The sequence below is a fragment of the Eschrichtius robustus genome, chromosome 8, assembly GCF_028021215.1.
Source record: "Eschrichtius robustus isolate mEscRob2 chromosome 8, mEscRob2.pri, whole genome shotgun sequence".
In the NCBI taxonomy this organism is placed as follows: domain Eukaryota; kingdom Metazoa; phylum Chordata; class Mammalia; order Artiodactyla; family Eschrichtiidae; genus Eschrichtius; species Eschrichtius robustus.
In genome coordinates, this window is record NC_090831.1 from 63,936,111 (window position 1) to 63,956,876 (window position 20,766).

General features: G+C 36.0%; 1 protein-coding gene across 1 annotated transcript in view; it reads right to left on the reverse strand.

Moving 5' to 3' along the window:
- SCIN (scinderin) overlaps positions 1-20,766 on the reverse strand; it is an 81,106-nt gene that overhangs the window by 38,114 nt on the left and 22,226 nt on the right. The window contains exon 4 of the mRNA XM_068549968.1: positions 15,975-16,124. Within this exon, the coding sequence (XP_068406069.1) occupies positions 15,975-16,124 (150 nt within the window). The remainder of the gene's footprint in view (positions 1-15,974; positions 16,125-20,766) is intronic.

Genomic DNA, 20,766 nt, shown 5'->3' on the forward strand with positions numbered 1-20,766 from the left:
GCACAGTAATAGTTACCACTCATTGGATGTCTACTATGAGTCACACACTGGATCAGGAGCTTTAGACACATGTAATTTAAATCTTATAAGAGCTCCCATTAACCAGATACTGTTATCAATCATCATTTTACAGAAAAGGTCACTGATGCTCAAAGAGGCAAAGCAATTGTTTCACAAAGCTGCTAAGTGTTGAGACTGAGATTCTGGTATAGGTTCCTTTAATGCCATTTCTGTAACTTTCAGAATAATTGGTTGCAAACTTTCCTAAATCAAGAGAAACTAGGCAAGTCTTTGAAATGGACAAAAAGATTCTTTCTATGGATGGTGTCTAAAGGACCCTTCTGGTGATCTGATGTTACAGAGGTCTGCACCTTTCCTTCTCTTTGAGTTATTTTTTAATCCAGTAGAAGACTGATAGCAGCAAATTATTTTGCCCACAGAGATGCACAGGAATGTTGTCTGGTGGAGATGAAACTAATTTCTGCCGTGTGGAAGAGGCCAGTCTTGCAGTTACTAGCAAATTCATTTCAACACTGATTGCCCATACCTTTGTCTGTTCTTTGGGTCCTCCTTGAACTCATTATAATATCTTAGTTGTTTTATTAGTGAATGACTTAAATAACATCTTTGACATGGTTATTTTATATTTGTCTGAGATTCATGAGTTTACTTCTTTGAAAACTATCCTTTAACACATAGTACCCCACTTGTCTAAACCACAGATACTGGAATCTGTTTATATATTTATTGCCTTTTACTTTGTTACATGTATTCAGCTAACACTTTTCAAGTCCATTATGTGCCACACTAAGTACTTTAAAAATTTGATGTAACTGATGCTTACATGTTACTATGTACCAGACACCATTCTAAGCACTTTACATTTATTAAGTCATTTCATCTTCATAACAAGCCTATGAGGTGGCACTGTTATTATCCTATTTTACGCCTTAAGAAACAGACTAAGTAACTTGACCAAGGTCACGCAGCCAGTAAGTGACAAAGTCGGGATTTGAGCTCTGGCTCCAGAGTGTGTGTTCTCAACTAACAGGCTGTGCTGCCTCTTGTAGATACTTCAAAAGATCTTCACTTAACTGTTTAGGCCTTGTCTCTGGAGATAAAGCAGAAGTTTTTTCATAGCAGAGACTGTACAGGGGCCACGTTTATTTCTCCCATTCGGATCAGAACAATGCCAGCTAATACCACAGATGGCACGCGTCCCATACACTATGGTTACGGTGCTCTGCCTTCCTCTCCACGTAGCTTTCATCTTTCTCCAGATCCTGTCTACTCCCCTTTCCTCTTGGTTCTGCCTATGCTGTGGGCATTAAAGATCAAAAGAGAGAAGTTCTCTCATCATTATCAGAGTGTTGTGGGAGCAGGCAGCCCTTAAAGAGAAGATACAACAGGGTGCAACAAACATGAAAGAGCTACCAAAAAATGTAAAATAACAGAGCAACAATACTTCTTTACCCACAAAACTGTCAAAGGTCAGGAGAAAACTGACCGTATCTAGTGTTGGGAAAGATTCAGTATTCTACCAGGCACCCTGGTGAGAAGGAAAATTCTTAAAAGTGATGACCAGTAGGTAACAGAAACCTTAAAAGCATGCCTATCATTTAATCTAATTATTCTATTCTAGTAGTTTATTCTAAAGAAATAATTTAAATGTATGCAAAAAATTAACTTAATGAATTCACCACAGCATTATATAATATTAAAAAATGCAAACCACCTAAATGTCCAACATGGAAGGAAGTGATTAAATAAATTAGGCTACATCCAAACAATGGAAAACTATACAGTCATTATAATATCAAAAATTAGTTGATTATCAGGAAAATCTTCATAACATTTCAAATAAAAATCTAGATTTCAAAGCATTATCTACGGTATGAACTCTTTCTTGTAAAAGCACAGAGCTGCATATGTGAAAACAAAGATTAGAAAAAATTTGGTCACTCTTTTTTCAAAGGTGGGACTTGGGGTGATATTTTCCTCTACTACAACTATATTTTGTAAAATTTCAACGAGAAACATGTATTTTTCTTTAATAAATAAAACTGTAAAAATTTTATTAGGAAAAACGCTGACCTCTTGAATTTGTTTTGCTCCCAGTAGAATAAACTGCAGTATTTTATTACTTCAAATAGAGTTAATATCACTTCATTTTAACTTACAGTCTACCTTAGGCTTCTGCCTCAGCCTTATCCACTCGGTTCATCAAAGGATAGTAAATATTACTGGATTCCTAACTGCTCTAAGGCATTTTGATCAGAGAAGCATTTGTTAATGTAAAGACCTAGAAGGAGCCAGCAGGGGCCCAGGGTTCTTAAGTTTTTAGCTAGGAAATTACATGGCTCCAAAGATCGCACGGGCTATTTTGTTACAGATGGGATGTGAATACAAAAATGGGAGCATCTATATCTTTTCCTCTCTGTTTTGTCAGTAACATAATGGAAACGCGTAACAACATTAAGACACTATTCCAAGTACGTTAAAGAGGTTGGAAATTTGCGGAAATACAATTTTGTTCTCTGCCTAAATAGACCTTCTTTCCTGCTGTTTACTCTTTGCCTTCAACAGGAGTTCAACTCAAAATAACTCAGAAGATATTTATATTAAATCATTAAAGCAAATACACAATCCAACTTTAGATTCACAATCCTCTAGCTTCAGAATTTCCAGGTTTTCATGACCTGTGCCAAGACCGTCCTCAGCGTCTTGTATGTTTCTTCTATACGACCCACTGTGGCTTTGTTTTAAAACATAAGTTGGCCTATGTGTAAATTTGTTTTCTCAGAAAGAAGGACGAAGCAGTTAAAAACTTTGCCGTATTTCCATAATCCTTACTGAATTTTCACATTTGCAATTGTTTTTATTTTGAATCTTTTAGCCAGCCCCACATATTTTGGATACAAAATTCCAACATTTGCAATCTTGCTCACACAAGATGCATTTTCCCTCCTTCTGATGTCTGACAGAAAAGTCGAGATGCTTGGGCGCTCTACAGTAAGTAATTAAAGTGAACAATAAGAAAAGAGGGGATAATACGTGGCCTGGAGGAAGAACAGTACATAACTCAAAACTCCAGGTCACCTGGGATCAAAATGATCTACCCCGGTGTCAAGTCCTACAGACATTTAACATAGAGGGTCTTATGTACTTCCCAACCCGAGTTCATCTTGACAGATGAGGAAAATGAGGCTGAAAGAGGTTAGGAGTTTGCCTTAGGCCCAAATCTTATACACACGGAAGCGAGGATGTAAACCCCAGGGCTTCCAACTCCTACTGCAGTGCTTTATATAGATAATGAGACATGGCACTGTTCTTACCTTAATTATTTTACTGTAAACGGCTCTGCTTCTTTTTTCACTAAAAAGAGTAAGCTTCCAGGTTCTAAGAGATAAAATTTTAATTACTCAGTAGTTTTTGTGTCTTATTTCCTTTCCCTAACTGGTAAAAAAATCAGTACATTTCAAGCATATGGAAAGAAATTGTTAAAGTGACGTACAGCTTCATAGTTATGGTGTATTTACTTACTTCAACGCATTTTATGCCTTTGGTAAGACTACTACTATTTGATAATAGGGAAGAAACACATATAAAATGATAGGCAATTCTGAGAAGAGCCGTGAACTCCTTTAGCCAGCTCCACCTAATCTGGGTATGGTTCCAACATTTGCTCTCCTGCTTTCTCTCAGTGGTGTGCTTCCCCGCCTTTAAAATACCTTTATCTCTTTATTGATATGTCAAATAAAGGGTAATTTAACATATCAAATAGTGGATAAGGTATTTTAGACTGAGAGAAAGTGTGTGAAATACATATTTGGATAAAAGGACAAAGTGAACCAAGCGTCTGCAAAAGAGGGTCCGCTTCATTATCTAGCTCAGGGCTGTCCAGTAGAGTTTTCTGTGACTGCAATATTCCATATCGGTGTGTCCAATACAGTAGTAACTAGCTACCTGTAGCTACTGAGCACCTGAAATGCGACTTATGCGACCAAGTAACTAAATTTTAAATTTTATTTAATTTTAGCAAATTTAAATCAAAACCTAAATAGCCACACGTCTCACAGAGGCTGTATTTGACAGTGTAGCTCAGGAGGACTCAGAGAATGCTGTGGCCTTGGGAAACTCATCATGATGCAGGTCTGAACCTCAACATTACTGTAACATCAACGTATCAGAGATTAGATTTAGAGGGTCAAACTCATGAGAAAGTTTACTCATAAATTATTATAATATGGAAAGCTAATCCACAGGTTACTATTACAGAAAGCTAACTTACAAGTTTCTTTAACATGGAAATCCAACTCACAAGTTATTAAAATATGTAAGCCAGAATGTCAACTTTTTAAACTACAGCAGCTGTTTTTCACTGGTTGCATATTAGAACCACCTAGGAGTTATGATAAAGAACACTCAAGTTTGAATCCCATCCGCAGAGATCCTGAATGAAGCCCTGGCACTGTGTATTTGAAGAGCCCCTGGGGCCTGGTTTGGTGATATGATTTAAACCTTTAGTGGCTTCAGCTCTGTTAGCCTGGCTCACTCATCTTAACTATCAGGACAGGTCTGCCAAGTCTTTCTGATTTTCACGTACCTTCACATAAAGAATTTCTCTCCTGGACAAATTAGCAGGTCTGGTAGTCTGGAGGCTGCCCTGGGTCAACTCTTAGGTAAAGATTTTAGGCCCTCTGCTCCTTCTGGGGATTATTAAACCCTTTTATTGTAAGATCTCAAAGCCATTTGGACATTTCTACCCGATCAGTGCTTGAATGGACACTTTCATCATTGGCCTTAGGGGTTCCTAATCTCTATGCTTCACAATGGGCAACCCCACCTTTGTCTTTTTGACAATCCCTTCATTTGCTAAAATCAGACAACCTGAGCTGGATGGACCCACAACTAAGTGACTCTGTGACCTTATTCTCATATTTAAAATAGTATGACAAGTAATACCACTCACAATGATTATGATGATTAAGTGAGGTAAATAAACCTGATTCACATATAACATTTAATGAGATTAGGTGGAGTTTTATGGCAAGAGAGTTTTGAGTTTCCTCTTTATCTACATAATTAAGAAAATTTCCAAGCACCAAAATTTAATTGAGCAAACTCAAAATGGCTTTCATGTACTCTGAGGTTCTTGAAAAATATTTGCATACCTTTTATAGTCACATTAAAAGAATGTATTTTCTTTCAAAGAAGATGTCTACCCCAATTACCCTGCACCTAATGCCTCCATAGTATGGATGAAAGGTTGAATGCTGACACTAAGAGATATGAAGGGTCAAGCCAGCCCACTGAGCGCAAAAATTGTGCTACAAAAGCTATTACTTATGATATGTAATAAAATAGGTATGATTGTCAAAAGTGTGTAGCAAAGTTTTGGAAGTTATAAAATAACTTCACAGCAGATGAGATTCCCATCTCTCTGCACATTTAAGATTTGCATGCTCTGGAATGAAGATCTGCCATGATCTGTGAACCACAGGTCTCCCATTCCCATTCCTACATGGGCAAGTTACATAGTCTCTCTACGACTTACTTTCTTCATAAAGTGAGGATGTAGAGATGCTACTGATGCCCTGCCCATCTCACCTTGGTCTACCTCAGAGGCCATCGCCAGATAATTTCTTAAAGGCCAAAGCCTTCTGCTGTCTGTCTGATGGCATTATCTGGCCACCAGGCTGTACTGTATCTACATACAAGGCAGGCTAGAGGTTCTGGGGAGTTAAAACCCAAGGAGTGACCCTCAACAAATGAGGGATGGGAGTTACCAGCTAAATCCTGCAGCCACCTCAGCCTTCAGGGGGCCAGTTCTGAAGTGTTCTCCATACAGTTTCTCAGAGGGCCCCTCAGGGACTAAGTCCCAGTTGTCTGCAGCAGTAAATAACTTATTAACAAACTATTGCCTCATTTTACTCCTACTCCGCGCTTCCAGTATCATCTTCCAAATAACAATCTGCTCCCAAGTCCTTGTCTCCAAGCTGGCTTTTGGAGGAACACAGACCAAGACAGGGGATAATAACTGTATCCACTTCACAGGGCTGTTGTAAGAATTAAATTAGCTCGTCCATGTACAGCCCACAGAAGAATGCCAGTCGTATGGTAAACACTGAATGTTTGTCCTGGTGGTGCTCCTGGTGGACCTCCTCTGCAGCAAATAAAATCCATGACAAATTTGTTTCTTAGATTATGGAATTTCTGTGTCAATGATAAGAAGCACTTGCATCATATAAAGAAAAATGCAGCTAGAAAGAGTAAAAAGTGAACAGAAAATTCAACTGACCAGTGAGCCATCTGCCCTTACCCTTGTAAGGCATGACAAGATGAAATTATGCCATCGCCTAGCAATGGAGCACCACGACAGTGAATAGCACAGCAAATGATATTCAATTGTGGGGCATTTGTTACTTGCTTTGGAACAGTTCTTAGTCAACATATTTGTCTTGTCGACATGTCCTCTATCAGATTTCATCAAAATTTATTTTTAGTTTTGGTTAGCTTTTTTAGTTACCAGCCTTCATTGAAATAGAGCATTGATATTTAATTTCACAGTTACACATGGTATAGGACTTCATTTCCCAGTATATTTGTATGGCTTTTTTGTGTACAGATACTAACAGATTTTCTGTTTAATAGTATGTTAGTACCTCTTTTCTGATTAGTAAAATGTTATGGAATATCCAGAACTGAGGATTTCCTATTGAGAGTTTCCACTGAGAGGATACTGTATTGACAAGAACAAACCATGCTTTCCTGACAAATCCTTCTTACATATAAATATATATATATATATGTATATATGTATATATATACATATATACATATAAATATATATACATACACATACACACACACACACACACATCCAAAACAAAGTAATTGTAAAATTGTGATGCACTGGATACCCTTGCAAACATAACAGCAATTCTAATAGCAATAACAACAGTTTTGCATTTGCAGAAGTACTGTCAATATAACCCAGTTCCATCACAGTGCGATCCTTGGCTCTGGATAAACATGACTTAAAATCACAATCTAAATGGTCTCTAACTTAGGGAGTTCTTTCCAATACGTGAACACTTTTCCTCATGATATTAAACAATAATTACAAAATAAATACTAAGGAGTTGTGAATCATTGACTCTTGAAAAGTCAACCTTCTAATATCCGGGCTTGGCTAATTCTTAGCACAAGATGTTAACAGGAAACATATACAATTGATATTACAGTTAACTATTATTAGATATTTTAACTATTTAATTTACAAAATGAATGTCAAGGAGTTGTGAATCACTGAATCTTAGAGATCTGACCCTTTGATATTTGAGTTTGGCTAATTCTTAGCATAGGAATAAGAAGAAATTGACCTAAAATTGCTGAAAGAAAACGTAGTCTTACTGTAAGTTTTTTTTTACTATATATATATAAAATCACTAATATTATAACAAACATGAGGAGAAATATAAATAATAGCGAGACTAGAAACCTGCCATTCTAGTTTAATATTTGTGTTAGTTTATCATTTCAAATATAGAAAAGATCCACCCTTCCATACAACCCATCTGTCTTTGAATTGCATTATCCTGTTGATATGTTCTATCACTGTTCCCTTACTTCAGCTGCAAACTAAAGGAGAAATGACCTCATTCAGAAATGCTTGCCAAGTAGTATGAGTTTGGACTGATTATATAAAAGTAACATCTTATCAGTAAGGTCACAAGTCTTCAATGTTGAACTTGGCGTGACAAAGTGGAAGATTATTTGAAAAATTATTATCTTATTGCTGTATATGGTTAACTATACTTTTACTCTATTTCTTTTTTTTTTTTTTAATGCATTTATTTATTTATTTATTTATTTATTTATTTTTGGCTGTGTTGGGTCTTCGTTTCTGTGCGAGGGCTTTCTCCAGTTGCGGTGAGCGGGGGCCACTCTTCATCGCGGTGCGCGGGCCTCTCACTGTCGCGGCCTCTCTTGTTGCGGAGCACAGGATCCAGACGCGCAGGCTCAGTAGTTGTGGCTCACGGGCTTAGTTGCTCCGCAGCATGTGGGATCCTCCCAGACCAGGGCTCGAACCCGTGTCCCCTGCATTGGCAGGCAGATTCTCAACCACTGCGCTACCAGGGAAGCCCCTTACTCTATTTCTTATCTTTGTTCAGAATATTTCAACTTCCCCCACTGGATGAATTGGTGAGGAACAAAATGGATATCTGAATTAAATACTAGACATCCAAATAAAAGATTCATTAAAATAAATGACAATAAATGAATGGTGCCCTGAACAGTGCCTGGCACATAAAGTAAGCTATCAATAAATGGTAGATACAAATAGCTACAGCAACTATTGTGCTCTTGGAAGCATCTTAACTTTGCAGCATGCACGACTCATCACCATAATCTTTGGATTTGGGGTGTGTACTAAGTATCATTGCTGTAAAGCAAAACGGGGGAAATGATTTAATTACAATGCAACAGATATAAGAAAAGGAAAGATTTCTATTTTCTGGTACCTCTGATACTTCCTCTCTATACGTAATGTGAGGACTAATCTAGAGACAGTGGCAAATATTTTGGATCCCTTTACCTTAAAATTCTTTGAATGGTAAACCCATAAATGGACCTTCTCTCTCCACTTGGCTCTCATAATAATGTTATTTCAATCAGACAACAAATTCTGGTGAACGTCTCTGATGTGCCAGACACCATGCGATATAAATAGGAAATTCCAAAATACGTCTCAGACATTGTTCAATTTCCCAAAAACTTACAAAAGGAGGTTGGAAAATAAAGGAGGGATAAACAAGGAAGCTAAAACTACTTGGATAGCACACAAAGAGAAGTGTACCTCTTTCACAAAACGTTTTCTGTTGTCTCTTAGTGTTAAAGTGTTTACTGTGCCTATTGACCAAATTAGTATCTCAGGCAACTCAAATTTCCATCGTCACAAAGTACAGAGTTGTGACTAACAGCGAAGTAAGAGGACAACAGAAAATAATTTAATGAGTGGTGTGTGTGCGTTACAAACCCACAAAATAACTATGTTTCACATTTAAGGGGCTCAAAACACCCATGTTTATTCCCTGATGCTAAAAAGCTGTGATTTTGATTCTTATTTATACTATTTTCCTATAAATCTTTAGACCCTTTAAAAATACTCTATACTCACTGTTCCAAAATGATCATGAAGGGGGTTTTCAAAACAGCTCCCCCACTTCTATTTATTGGTGCTTCTTTGGTTCATTTGATACTATTTTACACAGATAAATGGGGATTGATTTATCTAATCAAACATCATCCCCAGAAAATAAAGTTTCTCCCATTCTCTATGGCATCATTTTCAAAATGATTAAGCAGGATTCAAATAGACAATGTTATTTTAGTTCAAAGATTAAAATATAATGCCATGTAAATCCAGTAAACTCAGGGTTATGCTATGAAAGCAAACGTTTCCACAGAGAAGCTTCATGGAATGTTGACAAAACTCTAAATTCCCAAATTCCAGCTTGCTTTGTCTTCATCTTTTGCTTTACATGCTGAAACTGTAGTACTCTTCCAGTGCTTCGAGGATTAAATGTTCAAAATCACTCCTGCTTTGACTTTCTGTAAATTTAAATTGTACAGCCTTGGGAAGCGGTAGCGCCACCGCCTTTGATGTTAAGGATAAGACAAATATATTGGGTGATTTCAAAACCAAAGCTCTACATCTGTGTAGTTCCTTGGAGTGCACGGTGCACATTCACTTTTAACCCAGTGGTGAGGAGAGGCAGCACCGAGACTCTAGGCAGCGGCCACGCACAGCGGTCGAGGCCAGTGGACGGCAGTGATGTGTACTAAACAGCAAGAGGAGTGGACAAAGTGGACACCAAGTGGACGAAAACAGAAATAGTGTCCAAGTTTGCTGAACACTAAATGGGGAGGTGACCTGACCTGGGAAGGAAGATTTTACAGATGGCAGAATCCAACTGCAGCTCCTGGGGACATGCTTTTTTATTCACAGAATGAACAGTTTTAGACACCTGCTGTCTTATTTCTTACTGTGCTAGGTACTCTCACCTGGAGTGTATGCAATCTACCTAATACGTGGGAAGGTAGAGAAGCTCAAGACTCAGTTACCACTTTCCAGGAGATGAGTTTTAACTATCAATCTGTAGAAAGAAGACTAGCAGACTCTACGGATTATCCTTATCTAAACACTAACTGCTCCTATATAAATGCAGTTGGTTTTAAAACTTAATCCACCATATGGCTTTGTTCATATCTTCACCAACACTATCATCTAAAACACAGAAAATTTTTTAAAGCAATACTATCCTCTAGAAAACAGGAAGACAAATGTAATTGGTTTTCTAGAACCACAAAGTTCACAGCTAATTGTATTAATTTTCTAAATATTAATGAGCAATGAGTTAGATCTGTGAGCTTCCACAGATATAAAGGCAATGTCTTGTCTTCAAGGAATTTAGAGTAGCACTGTTAAGATATAAATTTCATTGGGCAAAGTACTTTGGGGAAGTATAACTAAAATTTTACTCTTTGCCTAAATAGACATCTAAAGGATAATTTAAGAAATATCTGCACAATTCAACTCTAGATTTTATTTACAAGATAACCAGATGAGCACATCATAAATATCTGATCAACTTCTCAAAAGAACGATTGAATAAATTTTCTTATTTTCAAGTAGTCAATTATGACTTATAGTAACAAGATGAACATAATTCCTGTACTGGAAGATCCTCTGGAGATTAATCTATTTTATATGCTATTGTCATATAGTCTAAAATACATAATTTTGGGAGAGATGAATTGGGAGTTTGGGATTAGCAGATGCAAACTATTATGTACAGAATGGATAAACTATAAGGTCCTACTGTACAGCACAGGAAACTATGTTCCATATCCCGTGATAAACCATAATGGAAAAGAATATGAAAAAGAATGTGTGTATGTATATATATATGTGTATAACTGAATCACTTTGCTGTACAGCAGAAATGAACACAACATTGTAAATCAACTATACTTCAATAAAATAAATTTAAAAAAATAATAAAATAAAATACATAAGTTTTATCATGAGAAGTCTTTCAACCACTGGTGGTATCATTCTGACCGTGTTTTCTCTGGCATTTGAGGACCCTCACAACCTGTTACCACTCTAGGACTATGTTTTAGATCGGGCACATGCTTATCTTCTCAATCAGACAAAAAATTACAGTCTGAACTTTACTGGGAACCAACCCAGTGATCAAAAAACACTTATTGGCTCCTCCTCATTAGGGAGGATGCCTACACCCTTGCTCTCCGGGTGTGCATCTCTGCCTTGCTTCTGTCTTAACTAAGCAAACTGTTCCTCTGCGTGCTCTCCCACTTGTTGTTGTGCTATGTCTCTAATAATAAACTTTGTACATGCTTCTACAAAAAGAAAAAAACACTTACTAACTGAGACATCATATGACATTCTAATTTTTCTTTCCAATTTTCTTCTTTTACCCAAAATCTAAAATAATGATTGTGCATATGACTTTCCAGGGAGCCTCAGTGTTTTTATAGAAGCAAGAAATCTAACAGTTCAACAACGTAGCATCTGCTAACAATCTCCCTGTAGTATTTTTACTGCCAGGATTCCTTCACTACCATTTACAATGATTATAGACTTAACAAGTTTATTAAACTACATTGAAAAAAACTCTTTCCAGGTTAGAAGAATTAGTTGTTTTGTTGTTGTTTCAAACAACTTGCTCCTTCTTTATCCTCTTTTTGATATCTACCCAATGCTATCTTTTTAAAAATGAAAGTCTATAAAACATACTGATAAGTGATTCACCTTAGCCATTTTTCCTCAAGGGACTTTTAGCCTCCCTCCTAATGTTTCGAGAATGAGTAGAATCAACAAAGAAAGTTTGAGACCTTCGGGCTAGTGAGATATTTAATTTTCCTTCACATTCATTGATTATTTATTTTAAATATGAAAAGAAAAAAGACCAAGAAAAAAGCTTTACATAATTTACATGCAGCTTTTCATGGTAAATATGTTTACAGTTAGGAGAAAACAAGCACTGAGTATACATGACTTTAATTACACGCTTTAGTTAGTTCTGCTTATAGGATTACTTTCATACTTAGGCATACAAGCTTTTAAAAGTGCTGAAGATACAAATAAGAGGCTGACCACACATCCTGTTTCCCCAGACGGTTCTTGTTAATGCATGTTGTGTCCTGTCTGGTTAGTGCCCACTATTACTCTCCAGAGTGTTTTGTTTGAAGGATAAATTTATGATCATCCTAGAGATAAGCCATATTAAAATTGTGTGAAAATAATATTGTGATCAAAAGATAGCTGAACTACCTCTAAATAAAGATCAATTTTTCAAAAGACTCTCCGAAAAAATTTTTTTCAATATTTTCAGTGTTGATCACTTGAATGTGTTACAAAGACACGTTCCAAAAATTCAGCATTGAATATGGAGTCATGACAATTGCATCATTTAACTGGTTGAAAAGTCCTTGATTTCAAGCCATTACCAACCTTTATATATACACTTTCAAAGTTTTTGGAAACAAATAATTTTTTTAAATTCTCATTAAAAATGAGTCATTTAACAGGTCAATTTTATAAGATATTTTGAAAGATTTTTAGATTTTTGGAATCCTCTAGCAAAGTCAACAGTTCCATTAGAGTCTCAGAAAAAGAAGTAGTGTTCCATTATCTTAAACGAGGTAACCTTTTTTGTCTGTGTGCTATGGATCATTTTGGACCATTTTCGAAGCCTATGAACCCCTACTGATAAATGTATTTTTTAAACGTATAAAATAAAATACTTAGTATTACAATGGAAATCAATTATATTAGAATACAACTATCAAAAAATCAAAATATATTTTAAAAAGCAAACATAAAGTAATAAATAAGCTTCTTCATTTGCTCATTAAATAATATTATTGAAAAGCAGGTCTAATAACTGCCATAATTACCAAGCAGTGATGAGCATAAATGATACTTTGAGGTTACCTGCAATACCTATAGTGTGATCTGAAAAGTCACAAGTTCTGCTCATGCTACTGTGGTTTATCAACTACATTCACAATTGGAGAAAATTTTCACAAAGAAACTGGTGAAAATGAAGCTGTAATTTTTTTCCCAACCAAGTTCATGAGCTCTTTGAATTCTATTGTTACAGTACAACATTAAGAAAGCCTAGAAGTCAAACTTGTTTATCATAAGTCCATAGTTAATTCATCAAACAACTACCTACCCTTGTAATCAGGCCACAAAAGAACATTTCTGAAAACAAAACTTTCCACTGAACGCTTTTTAACCAAAAAAAAAAAGGCTTTCACTCAAAATTCAGTTCAGATCAATTGTGAGTGACAGCTGTCAATCATAATGCAGTATAAATTGAATGTACTGAATGGAAACAAAGTCAGTGTTTTCTAGGATTTTTAGAAACCAAAAAACAAAGAGCCCCTAAAACACAGACATAGCATTTTATATTAAACAGTATGTCCCTTATCCCTATCACTGATATTTTAAAATCAAAGTTACATTTTTACAAATTTTTTTCTTCAGGTTTGCATTTTCTCATTTTAAGTTAACAGCATAATATAGTCATCGACTATTTAAGCTTTTCTTTCTCAGAACTCTGAATGAAATCCAATAAGCAAAGACATCAAAAATACACATGCACAGTTAAGGCCCTAGGTCTCTGTGGTTTCGTTTCCTAGAACAGACTACAAATGACTGGTAATTAAACACAGCCATTGCCTGAGATCATTGGAATCTAAAGGGACCAAGAAGCCATTTTGTCTAACCCTCACTTTACAAATGAGGAACCAGAGACAATGAGAGTTTAAGGGACTTTCCAAGATGACCATGGAGAAGCTAGCCTGACAGTTAATGCAACACTCCCTCTAGCTCCCTACAAGGGCAGACTGTGTCCTTGGCTCCACTTCTATTGAAGTATAGTTATTGAGACAAGAGGTTATAATCAATTAGAAATATATCTTATTTATAGATTTTTGCTCCCAAATATGAGAATTAGATGACTTAAATGGTGATCACATCTGCAGAACACAGGTCTTTAAAAAATATTAAAAGATCAAGAATGTGCTCTAAATAGTTTCAAGGTCTAATGTATTAGTAATGTTAGTCTGACTATTGAAAACTCAGGTTTCAATAGTCATCCCTTATTTTATTTTTTCAGATGGCCTTTTTTTTTCTAATTATAAAAGGAATACACATCCATTACAATAAATTTTGAAAACACAAAGACAAATGAAGAAGAAAATAACAAGAAGCCATATCCCCAGAGTCAAAGCCATATATTGGTAGTGTTGGTAATATTTCAGCGTATTTCTTTCCAGATATAAATGTATATATGAATATATAGCTACATAATGTAAACTTACATATTAAGATCATATTGTACCTAAAATTTTATAGCCTGCCTTTTCTCTTAGCATTGTACCGTGATCATCTTCCCACTGAATTAAAATTATTTCTAAAACATCATTAATGTGAAAGTCTGTGTTTGGTGGTTATTAAAGTAATAAAGTTTAAAGACATTATAATCAATAAAATGATCTCATTATATAATTTTCGATTGCTGGATTATGTAGGCTAGCATCGGATCAGGTAACTCTAATGCATTAAATTGCTCTAAATAAAAAATATTAAAAACATATGTTTACAGGATTGTCTTTAGAAAAATTTAAGTGCCCAATGGCTAAAATCATTGGGGGAAAATGCATAATATCCCAGGAAATTAGAGAAGGGAAAACTCAAAGAGATACCTCCTGCTACTATTACATGTGGGAAGATTCAAAAAGGTACTACAGGGCTTCCCTGGTGGCCCAGTGGTTGAGAATCTGCCTACCAATGCAGGGGGCACGGGTTCGAGCCCTGGTCTGGGAGGATCCCACATGCCGCGGAGCAACTGGGCCCGTGAGCCACAATTACTGAGCCTGCGCGTCTGGAGCCTGTGCTCCGCCAACAAGAGAGGCCACGATAATGAGAGGCCCGCGCACCGCGATGAAGAGTGGCCCCCGCTTGCCGCAACTAGAGAAAGCCCTCGCACAGAAACAAAGACCCAACACAGCCAAAAATAAGTAAATAATTAATTTTAAAAACTTGAGAAAAAAAAAAAGGTACTACAACAGGAAATCCTGACAGTGCTCTGTAAAGTCATGAAGGAACACAGTGCTTGGGCAAGGAAGCAGCAATTGGTACAAACATTTAGTGCCTGGCTCATGTAGGAATTCAATAAACATTTGTTGCATGAATAAATGGGAATCAATTTACCAACATGTCTCTAGACACCTGAATATGATTATACCCTTTGACTGATAATCTTACTTAAGGGAATATATACCATATATACACTTGGTCACAACTAAATGTCCAGGACTTGGACGTTGATTAAGTAAATGACAGAGGTATAAAGAGCCATACAGACAATTCATACTGATTTAACAACTATACTAAAATTATGTGTCTTGCCTATACTGTAATTCTTAGTTTAAAATGGCTGAAATATTTAAAATATTGGTGTATTTAATCTCTTGGTATAAGATTTTATTTCATTCTTTTAATGAAATAATTGTTAACTTTAAAATTGAAGAAAATCACTGTGTTAAAAAAAATTTGAGAAGCCCAGATGAAAAAACTATTATGTTTCTTCCAAAATATTTTCTATAGTCGATCTCAAAGGTCTTGTCCACCTATTTGTCCTTGAATATCACAGAAGACAGGCACAAGACTTCCTTTGATAGTCATCCCAATGGTGGGAGAAAACAGTTGTGATGTTCTATTTTCCTAGTACCATGACTTAGAAAACTGATATCTCCTCTTACCTAACCTTAGCCTAAGTATTAGAGAAGTTGTTAAATCTAACACACACACTAACACACACAAAACTTAGAGTGGCAAGCTTTTAAAAACCAACACAACTCAATACCGTTATAAGCTCTGATGGTTCATGCCCTTCTTCCACCACAATTAGTTGAGATCTTCCTTTCCTTTCATTGTCCCGAATGCCAATGGCAACCTGGCTGGCCTTCAGACGCTCATATTTGTTGCAAGAGGATCCACACCACTGGTAAATTTCCTAAAAGAAAAAGACAGATCTTTTGACCCCAGGAATATGTGGAGGATATTCAGCCCTGGTGTAATACACACTGTGATTAATTAGGAGGAAAAAAGGTCTAAACAATTAAATTAAATTGATCTATTGTTGAGGTATATATAATCTTATATATTTAATTTATACCTCATTCTGCATCCTGTTGCTTTCAGTTAGCATTATAAAGTAAGCATTTTTAAACATGGAAAATATAAATATATACCTCAGCATTCTCTGTGCATATAATCCACTAAGTACAATTTATAAAAGTAAATTTATATAAATTATTTAAATTTAGAATAATAAATCTAACATATTTCAGATAATCAAGAATCTGTTATAGTAGGAATATGCTCTTGATGATCATAAAACATGACCTATCTCTTTTGTAAAGCAATTTAGCAATTCTTATCAAGAATCATAAAAAGAGTTAAAACTTTGACCCAGTAATATCACTATCTGGAATTTACTTTAATAAATTATTCATAAAGAAGGGAAAACAACACATGTACAAGGGTTTTCACTGATGTGATTATATTAGTGAGGCATTGGAAACACATTAAATGTTCAACAATAGGATTACAGTTATATAAATTATGATATATAGAAAAAATACTTAAACATCAAAATTATACTTTAACAGAAATTTAGAAAAATAGAAACAGCAGTTTGATATATTGTAAATTATACACATTAGTTGCCACTTAGATTAAAATATATATTTTAGACTTAGGTACAGTGTTCAGAAAGTATACAGTAACAAATGTAAGATAACAATAAAATGTCATTTTCTCCATTAAATGTGGTTTAACAAAAGAAAGAAAGAAATTTAATGGTACCCAGGCCTGGTAGGATGTGGGAGTGGGTATTATCACACACTATTTGGGTGGTAGATACTGACACAGGCTTTTTTTGAGGGCACTTTGGTGTCATACCAAAAAATTATATATGCTTTTAAAATCAGGAAATTCCATTTCTAGGAATCTATTTTATTAGATTCTAGAGCTATTCAAACTACTAGAATCTAGAACTATTCAAACATGGGGTGCAAAAACAAAGAAACAAACAAAACAAACACAAATGCCCATCAATAGGGAGATGGCCATATAAATGTCATTATGTGGATACTACAGACTATTCTTCAGTGGTTAGAAATTGAGGGCAATGTTTAAACACCGATGTTAAAAATATTCAGGTATATCATAAAATAAAGCCACAGAATAATATAGCTCCATTAAAGTACAAAAACAAAAATATAAGCTCTGTTTCTGCCTTTGCAGAAAAATATTTTTAAAGATACACAGTATCTTTAATACATGGGAAGGGGCATGTATTTGCAGAAAGAAAGCCTTCAGTGTTTGCTGTATCTAAATCAGTGTTTTTTCCTTTTCTTTTTTAAATGTCACGCACATTTATTAGCTGCCTATTAGGAGCTAGATGTTGGGAACAAAGAGATGAATGAGCGAAAACTAGCAAGGAGAGACTGACATGTAGACAACTCATGCTAATAATATGTTTGCACTACACTTAGTTTTCAAAACGTTTCCACACATACTTCCTCTAGTCAATCCGGAGAGAGGGTTGCTTTGTGGTTAAGTACAATATAAAGGAGACAGACTTCAGCAGCCACTTTCTATGTGACTTTGTTTGCAATTTTTAAAAGAGGAAATAAATTAATAACAGCAAATAAAAGGGCACCCCAAAATTCAGAGAGACAGGCTCTTTTCTCTAATCACAAGACATTTCCAGTCCAGAGTCATTTCTCCATTCAAAAATAGTTCACTGATTACCTGAAATTGGGTAGGACCCCTCTCCCTGGGGCACAACCTGAAAGCACACAGGCCGGCGACAGTCTCTCTGTCCCCTTAAACCAGCCCCCCACTCCCATGATCCTGCTTCGCCTCTTCCACACTCCTCTTCAAGAATAAAATATAAGTCTTAGGAATTCAAGCCTTTATAAGAAGTAAAAGAAAAAGAGACTGTGCTTTGCAATTCCTTTCATTTTAGAATCTAACTTAGTTATTCAACATTGTTAAGGGGTGTTTCTTTTCCGTTTTTCAGAGGATTGCGTGCCGCTATTGTTTCCGCTCTAACCTCTTTTCTATACCTGGGCATCTGAACATGAGACTCACATTTGAATACCAGGCCCAGATGAACAGTTACAAAGAGTGAAAATAAATGGTTCCCAACGATCAGCCGACGCCTAATCACTGAGCATTAAAATCAGGTGGTGGAGTAAGATGGTGATTTTTTTTTTTTTTTTTTTTTTTTTTTTTAATGGATACCTGAGCCTACCCTTAGGGACTCTCAGGTGTGTTCTGGGCAGCCGCGTTTATTGAATGCTCCCCAGATGATTCTAAGCGTTAAACCAAGGCTGAGAACCTCTGCTGGTTCCCGGGAGCACGTTGCACCAGGCAGGTGTTACAGGGAATCTGTAATTTCTAATTACCCAATGCAGCCAAGCAGGCTACTCGGCCAGTACACTTAGGCTCTTACCTTAGGTTCCTTGTCTACCTTATTTTGCAAATGATTCTTTTCTTAGTAGACCTGAGAAAGCAAACTTCCAATTTTTACATAACAGTGAAATATAGGAAGTGGATCAGAAGTTAGCTCTCTAGATATCTCAGGCTTGTAAAGAACTTTCATTATTTATTTGCTCTGTATTTTTATATTCATCTAATAGATGTTTATATTCTCCCTACCTTAGCTGTATAAATGGCCTCTCATCTTCTTCAAAGAGATTATATAAAATCATACTAAATTTTTTTTAACATCTTTATTGGGGTATAATTGCTTTACAATGGTGTGTTAGTTTCTGCTTTATAACAAAGTGAATCAGCTATACATCTACATATATCCCCATATCCCCTCCCTCTTGAGCCTCCCTCCCACCCTCTCTATCTCACCCATCCAGGTGGTCAAAAAGCACTGAGCTGATCTCCCTGTGCTATGCAGCTGCTTCCCACTAGCTATCTATTTTGCAATTGGTAGTGTATATATGTCCTTGCCACTCTCTCACTTCGTCCCAGCTTACCCTTCCCCCTCCCCATGTCCTCAAGTCCATTCTCTATGTCTGCGTCTCTATTCCTGTCCTGCTCCTAGGTTCTTCAGAACCTTTTCTTTTTTTTTTTAGATTCCATATATATGTGTTAGCATACGGTATTTGTTTTTCTCTTTCTGACTTACTTCACTCTGTATGATAGACTCTAGGTCCATCCACCTCACTACAAATAACTCAATTTCCTTTCTTTTCATGGCTGACTAATATTCCATTGTATATATGTGCCACATCTTCTTTATCCATTCATCTGTTGATGGACACTTAGGTTGCTTCCATGTCCTGGCTATTGTAAATAGAGCTGCAATGAACATTGTGGTACATGACTCTTTTTGAATTATGGTTTTCTCAGGGTATATGCCCAGTAGTGGGATTGCTGGGTCGTATGGTAGTTCTAGTTTTAGTTTTTTTAAGGAACCTCCATACTGTTCTCCATCGTGGCCGTATCAACTTACATTCCCACCAACAGTGCAAGAGGGTTCCTTTTTCTCCACACCCTCTCCAGCATTTATTGTTCGTAGATTTTTTGATGATGGCCATTCTGACTGGTGTGAGGTGATACCTCATTGTAGTTTTGATTTGCATTTCTCTAATGATTAGTGAAAATCACACTAAATTTTATTAGTATCTGTAAAGCATTAAGGAAGCCTGGTAAAATGTGTTTAAAAAGCATTATAGCTAATGATAATTTTCTAAATATAATTATTATTTAACATAGAATTTTACAATATTCTTTGGATCCCAAAATATTTTCCATGATATTACTTTGGCTTGGGAGTTTTTATGTGCAGTATCAATTCACAGATAAATTTAATTGTAGAAAATATTCCTCACCATTGCTTAGAGACCAGTTTCAACCTTTAAAATAGCAAAAACATATCTAGGAAATACTCATAAAAATAATAAAACTTTTAGGGGCTTCCCTGGTGGCGCAGTGGTTAAGAGTCTGCCTGCCAATGAAGGAGACACGGGTTCGAGCCCTGGTCCAGGAGGATCCCACGTGCCACGGAGCAACTAAGCCCATGTACCACGACTACTGAGCCCGCGTGCCACAACTACTGAGGCCCGTGACCCTAGAGCCCATGCTCCGCAACAAGAAAAGTCACCACAATAAGCACGCGCACCGCAACGAAGAGTAGCCCACGCTCTCCACAACTAGAGAAGGCCCGCATGCACCAACGAAGACCCAACGCAGCCAAAAATAAATAAAATAAATAAATTATTAAAAAAATAATAATAATAATAAAACTTTTAATAGTGAAGTTTACCTTTTAACTCAAAGATGACTAAATCACTAAAGAAAGTGTTACCAAAAAAAATTTCTTACTGAGCATGAAAATGAATGTTTTGTGTTATGCTTACTCTTTCATTATTTTCACCTTATTTTGTGCTATTTCTATAAGTGACATATTATCTTATTTACTAGACTTAATTTTCAGTGGTTAACTCAGACAAGAAATGCAATAAAATGTGGACTTTAATTTTAAATTGCTAAAAGCCAGAACTGTTTAAAAAATTAATTAAAAAACCCTTTTCAGACTCTACAGAGTGAAGTGAGTCAGAAAGAGA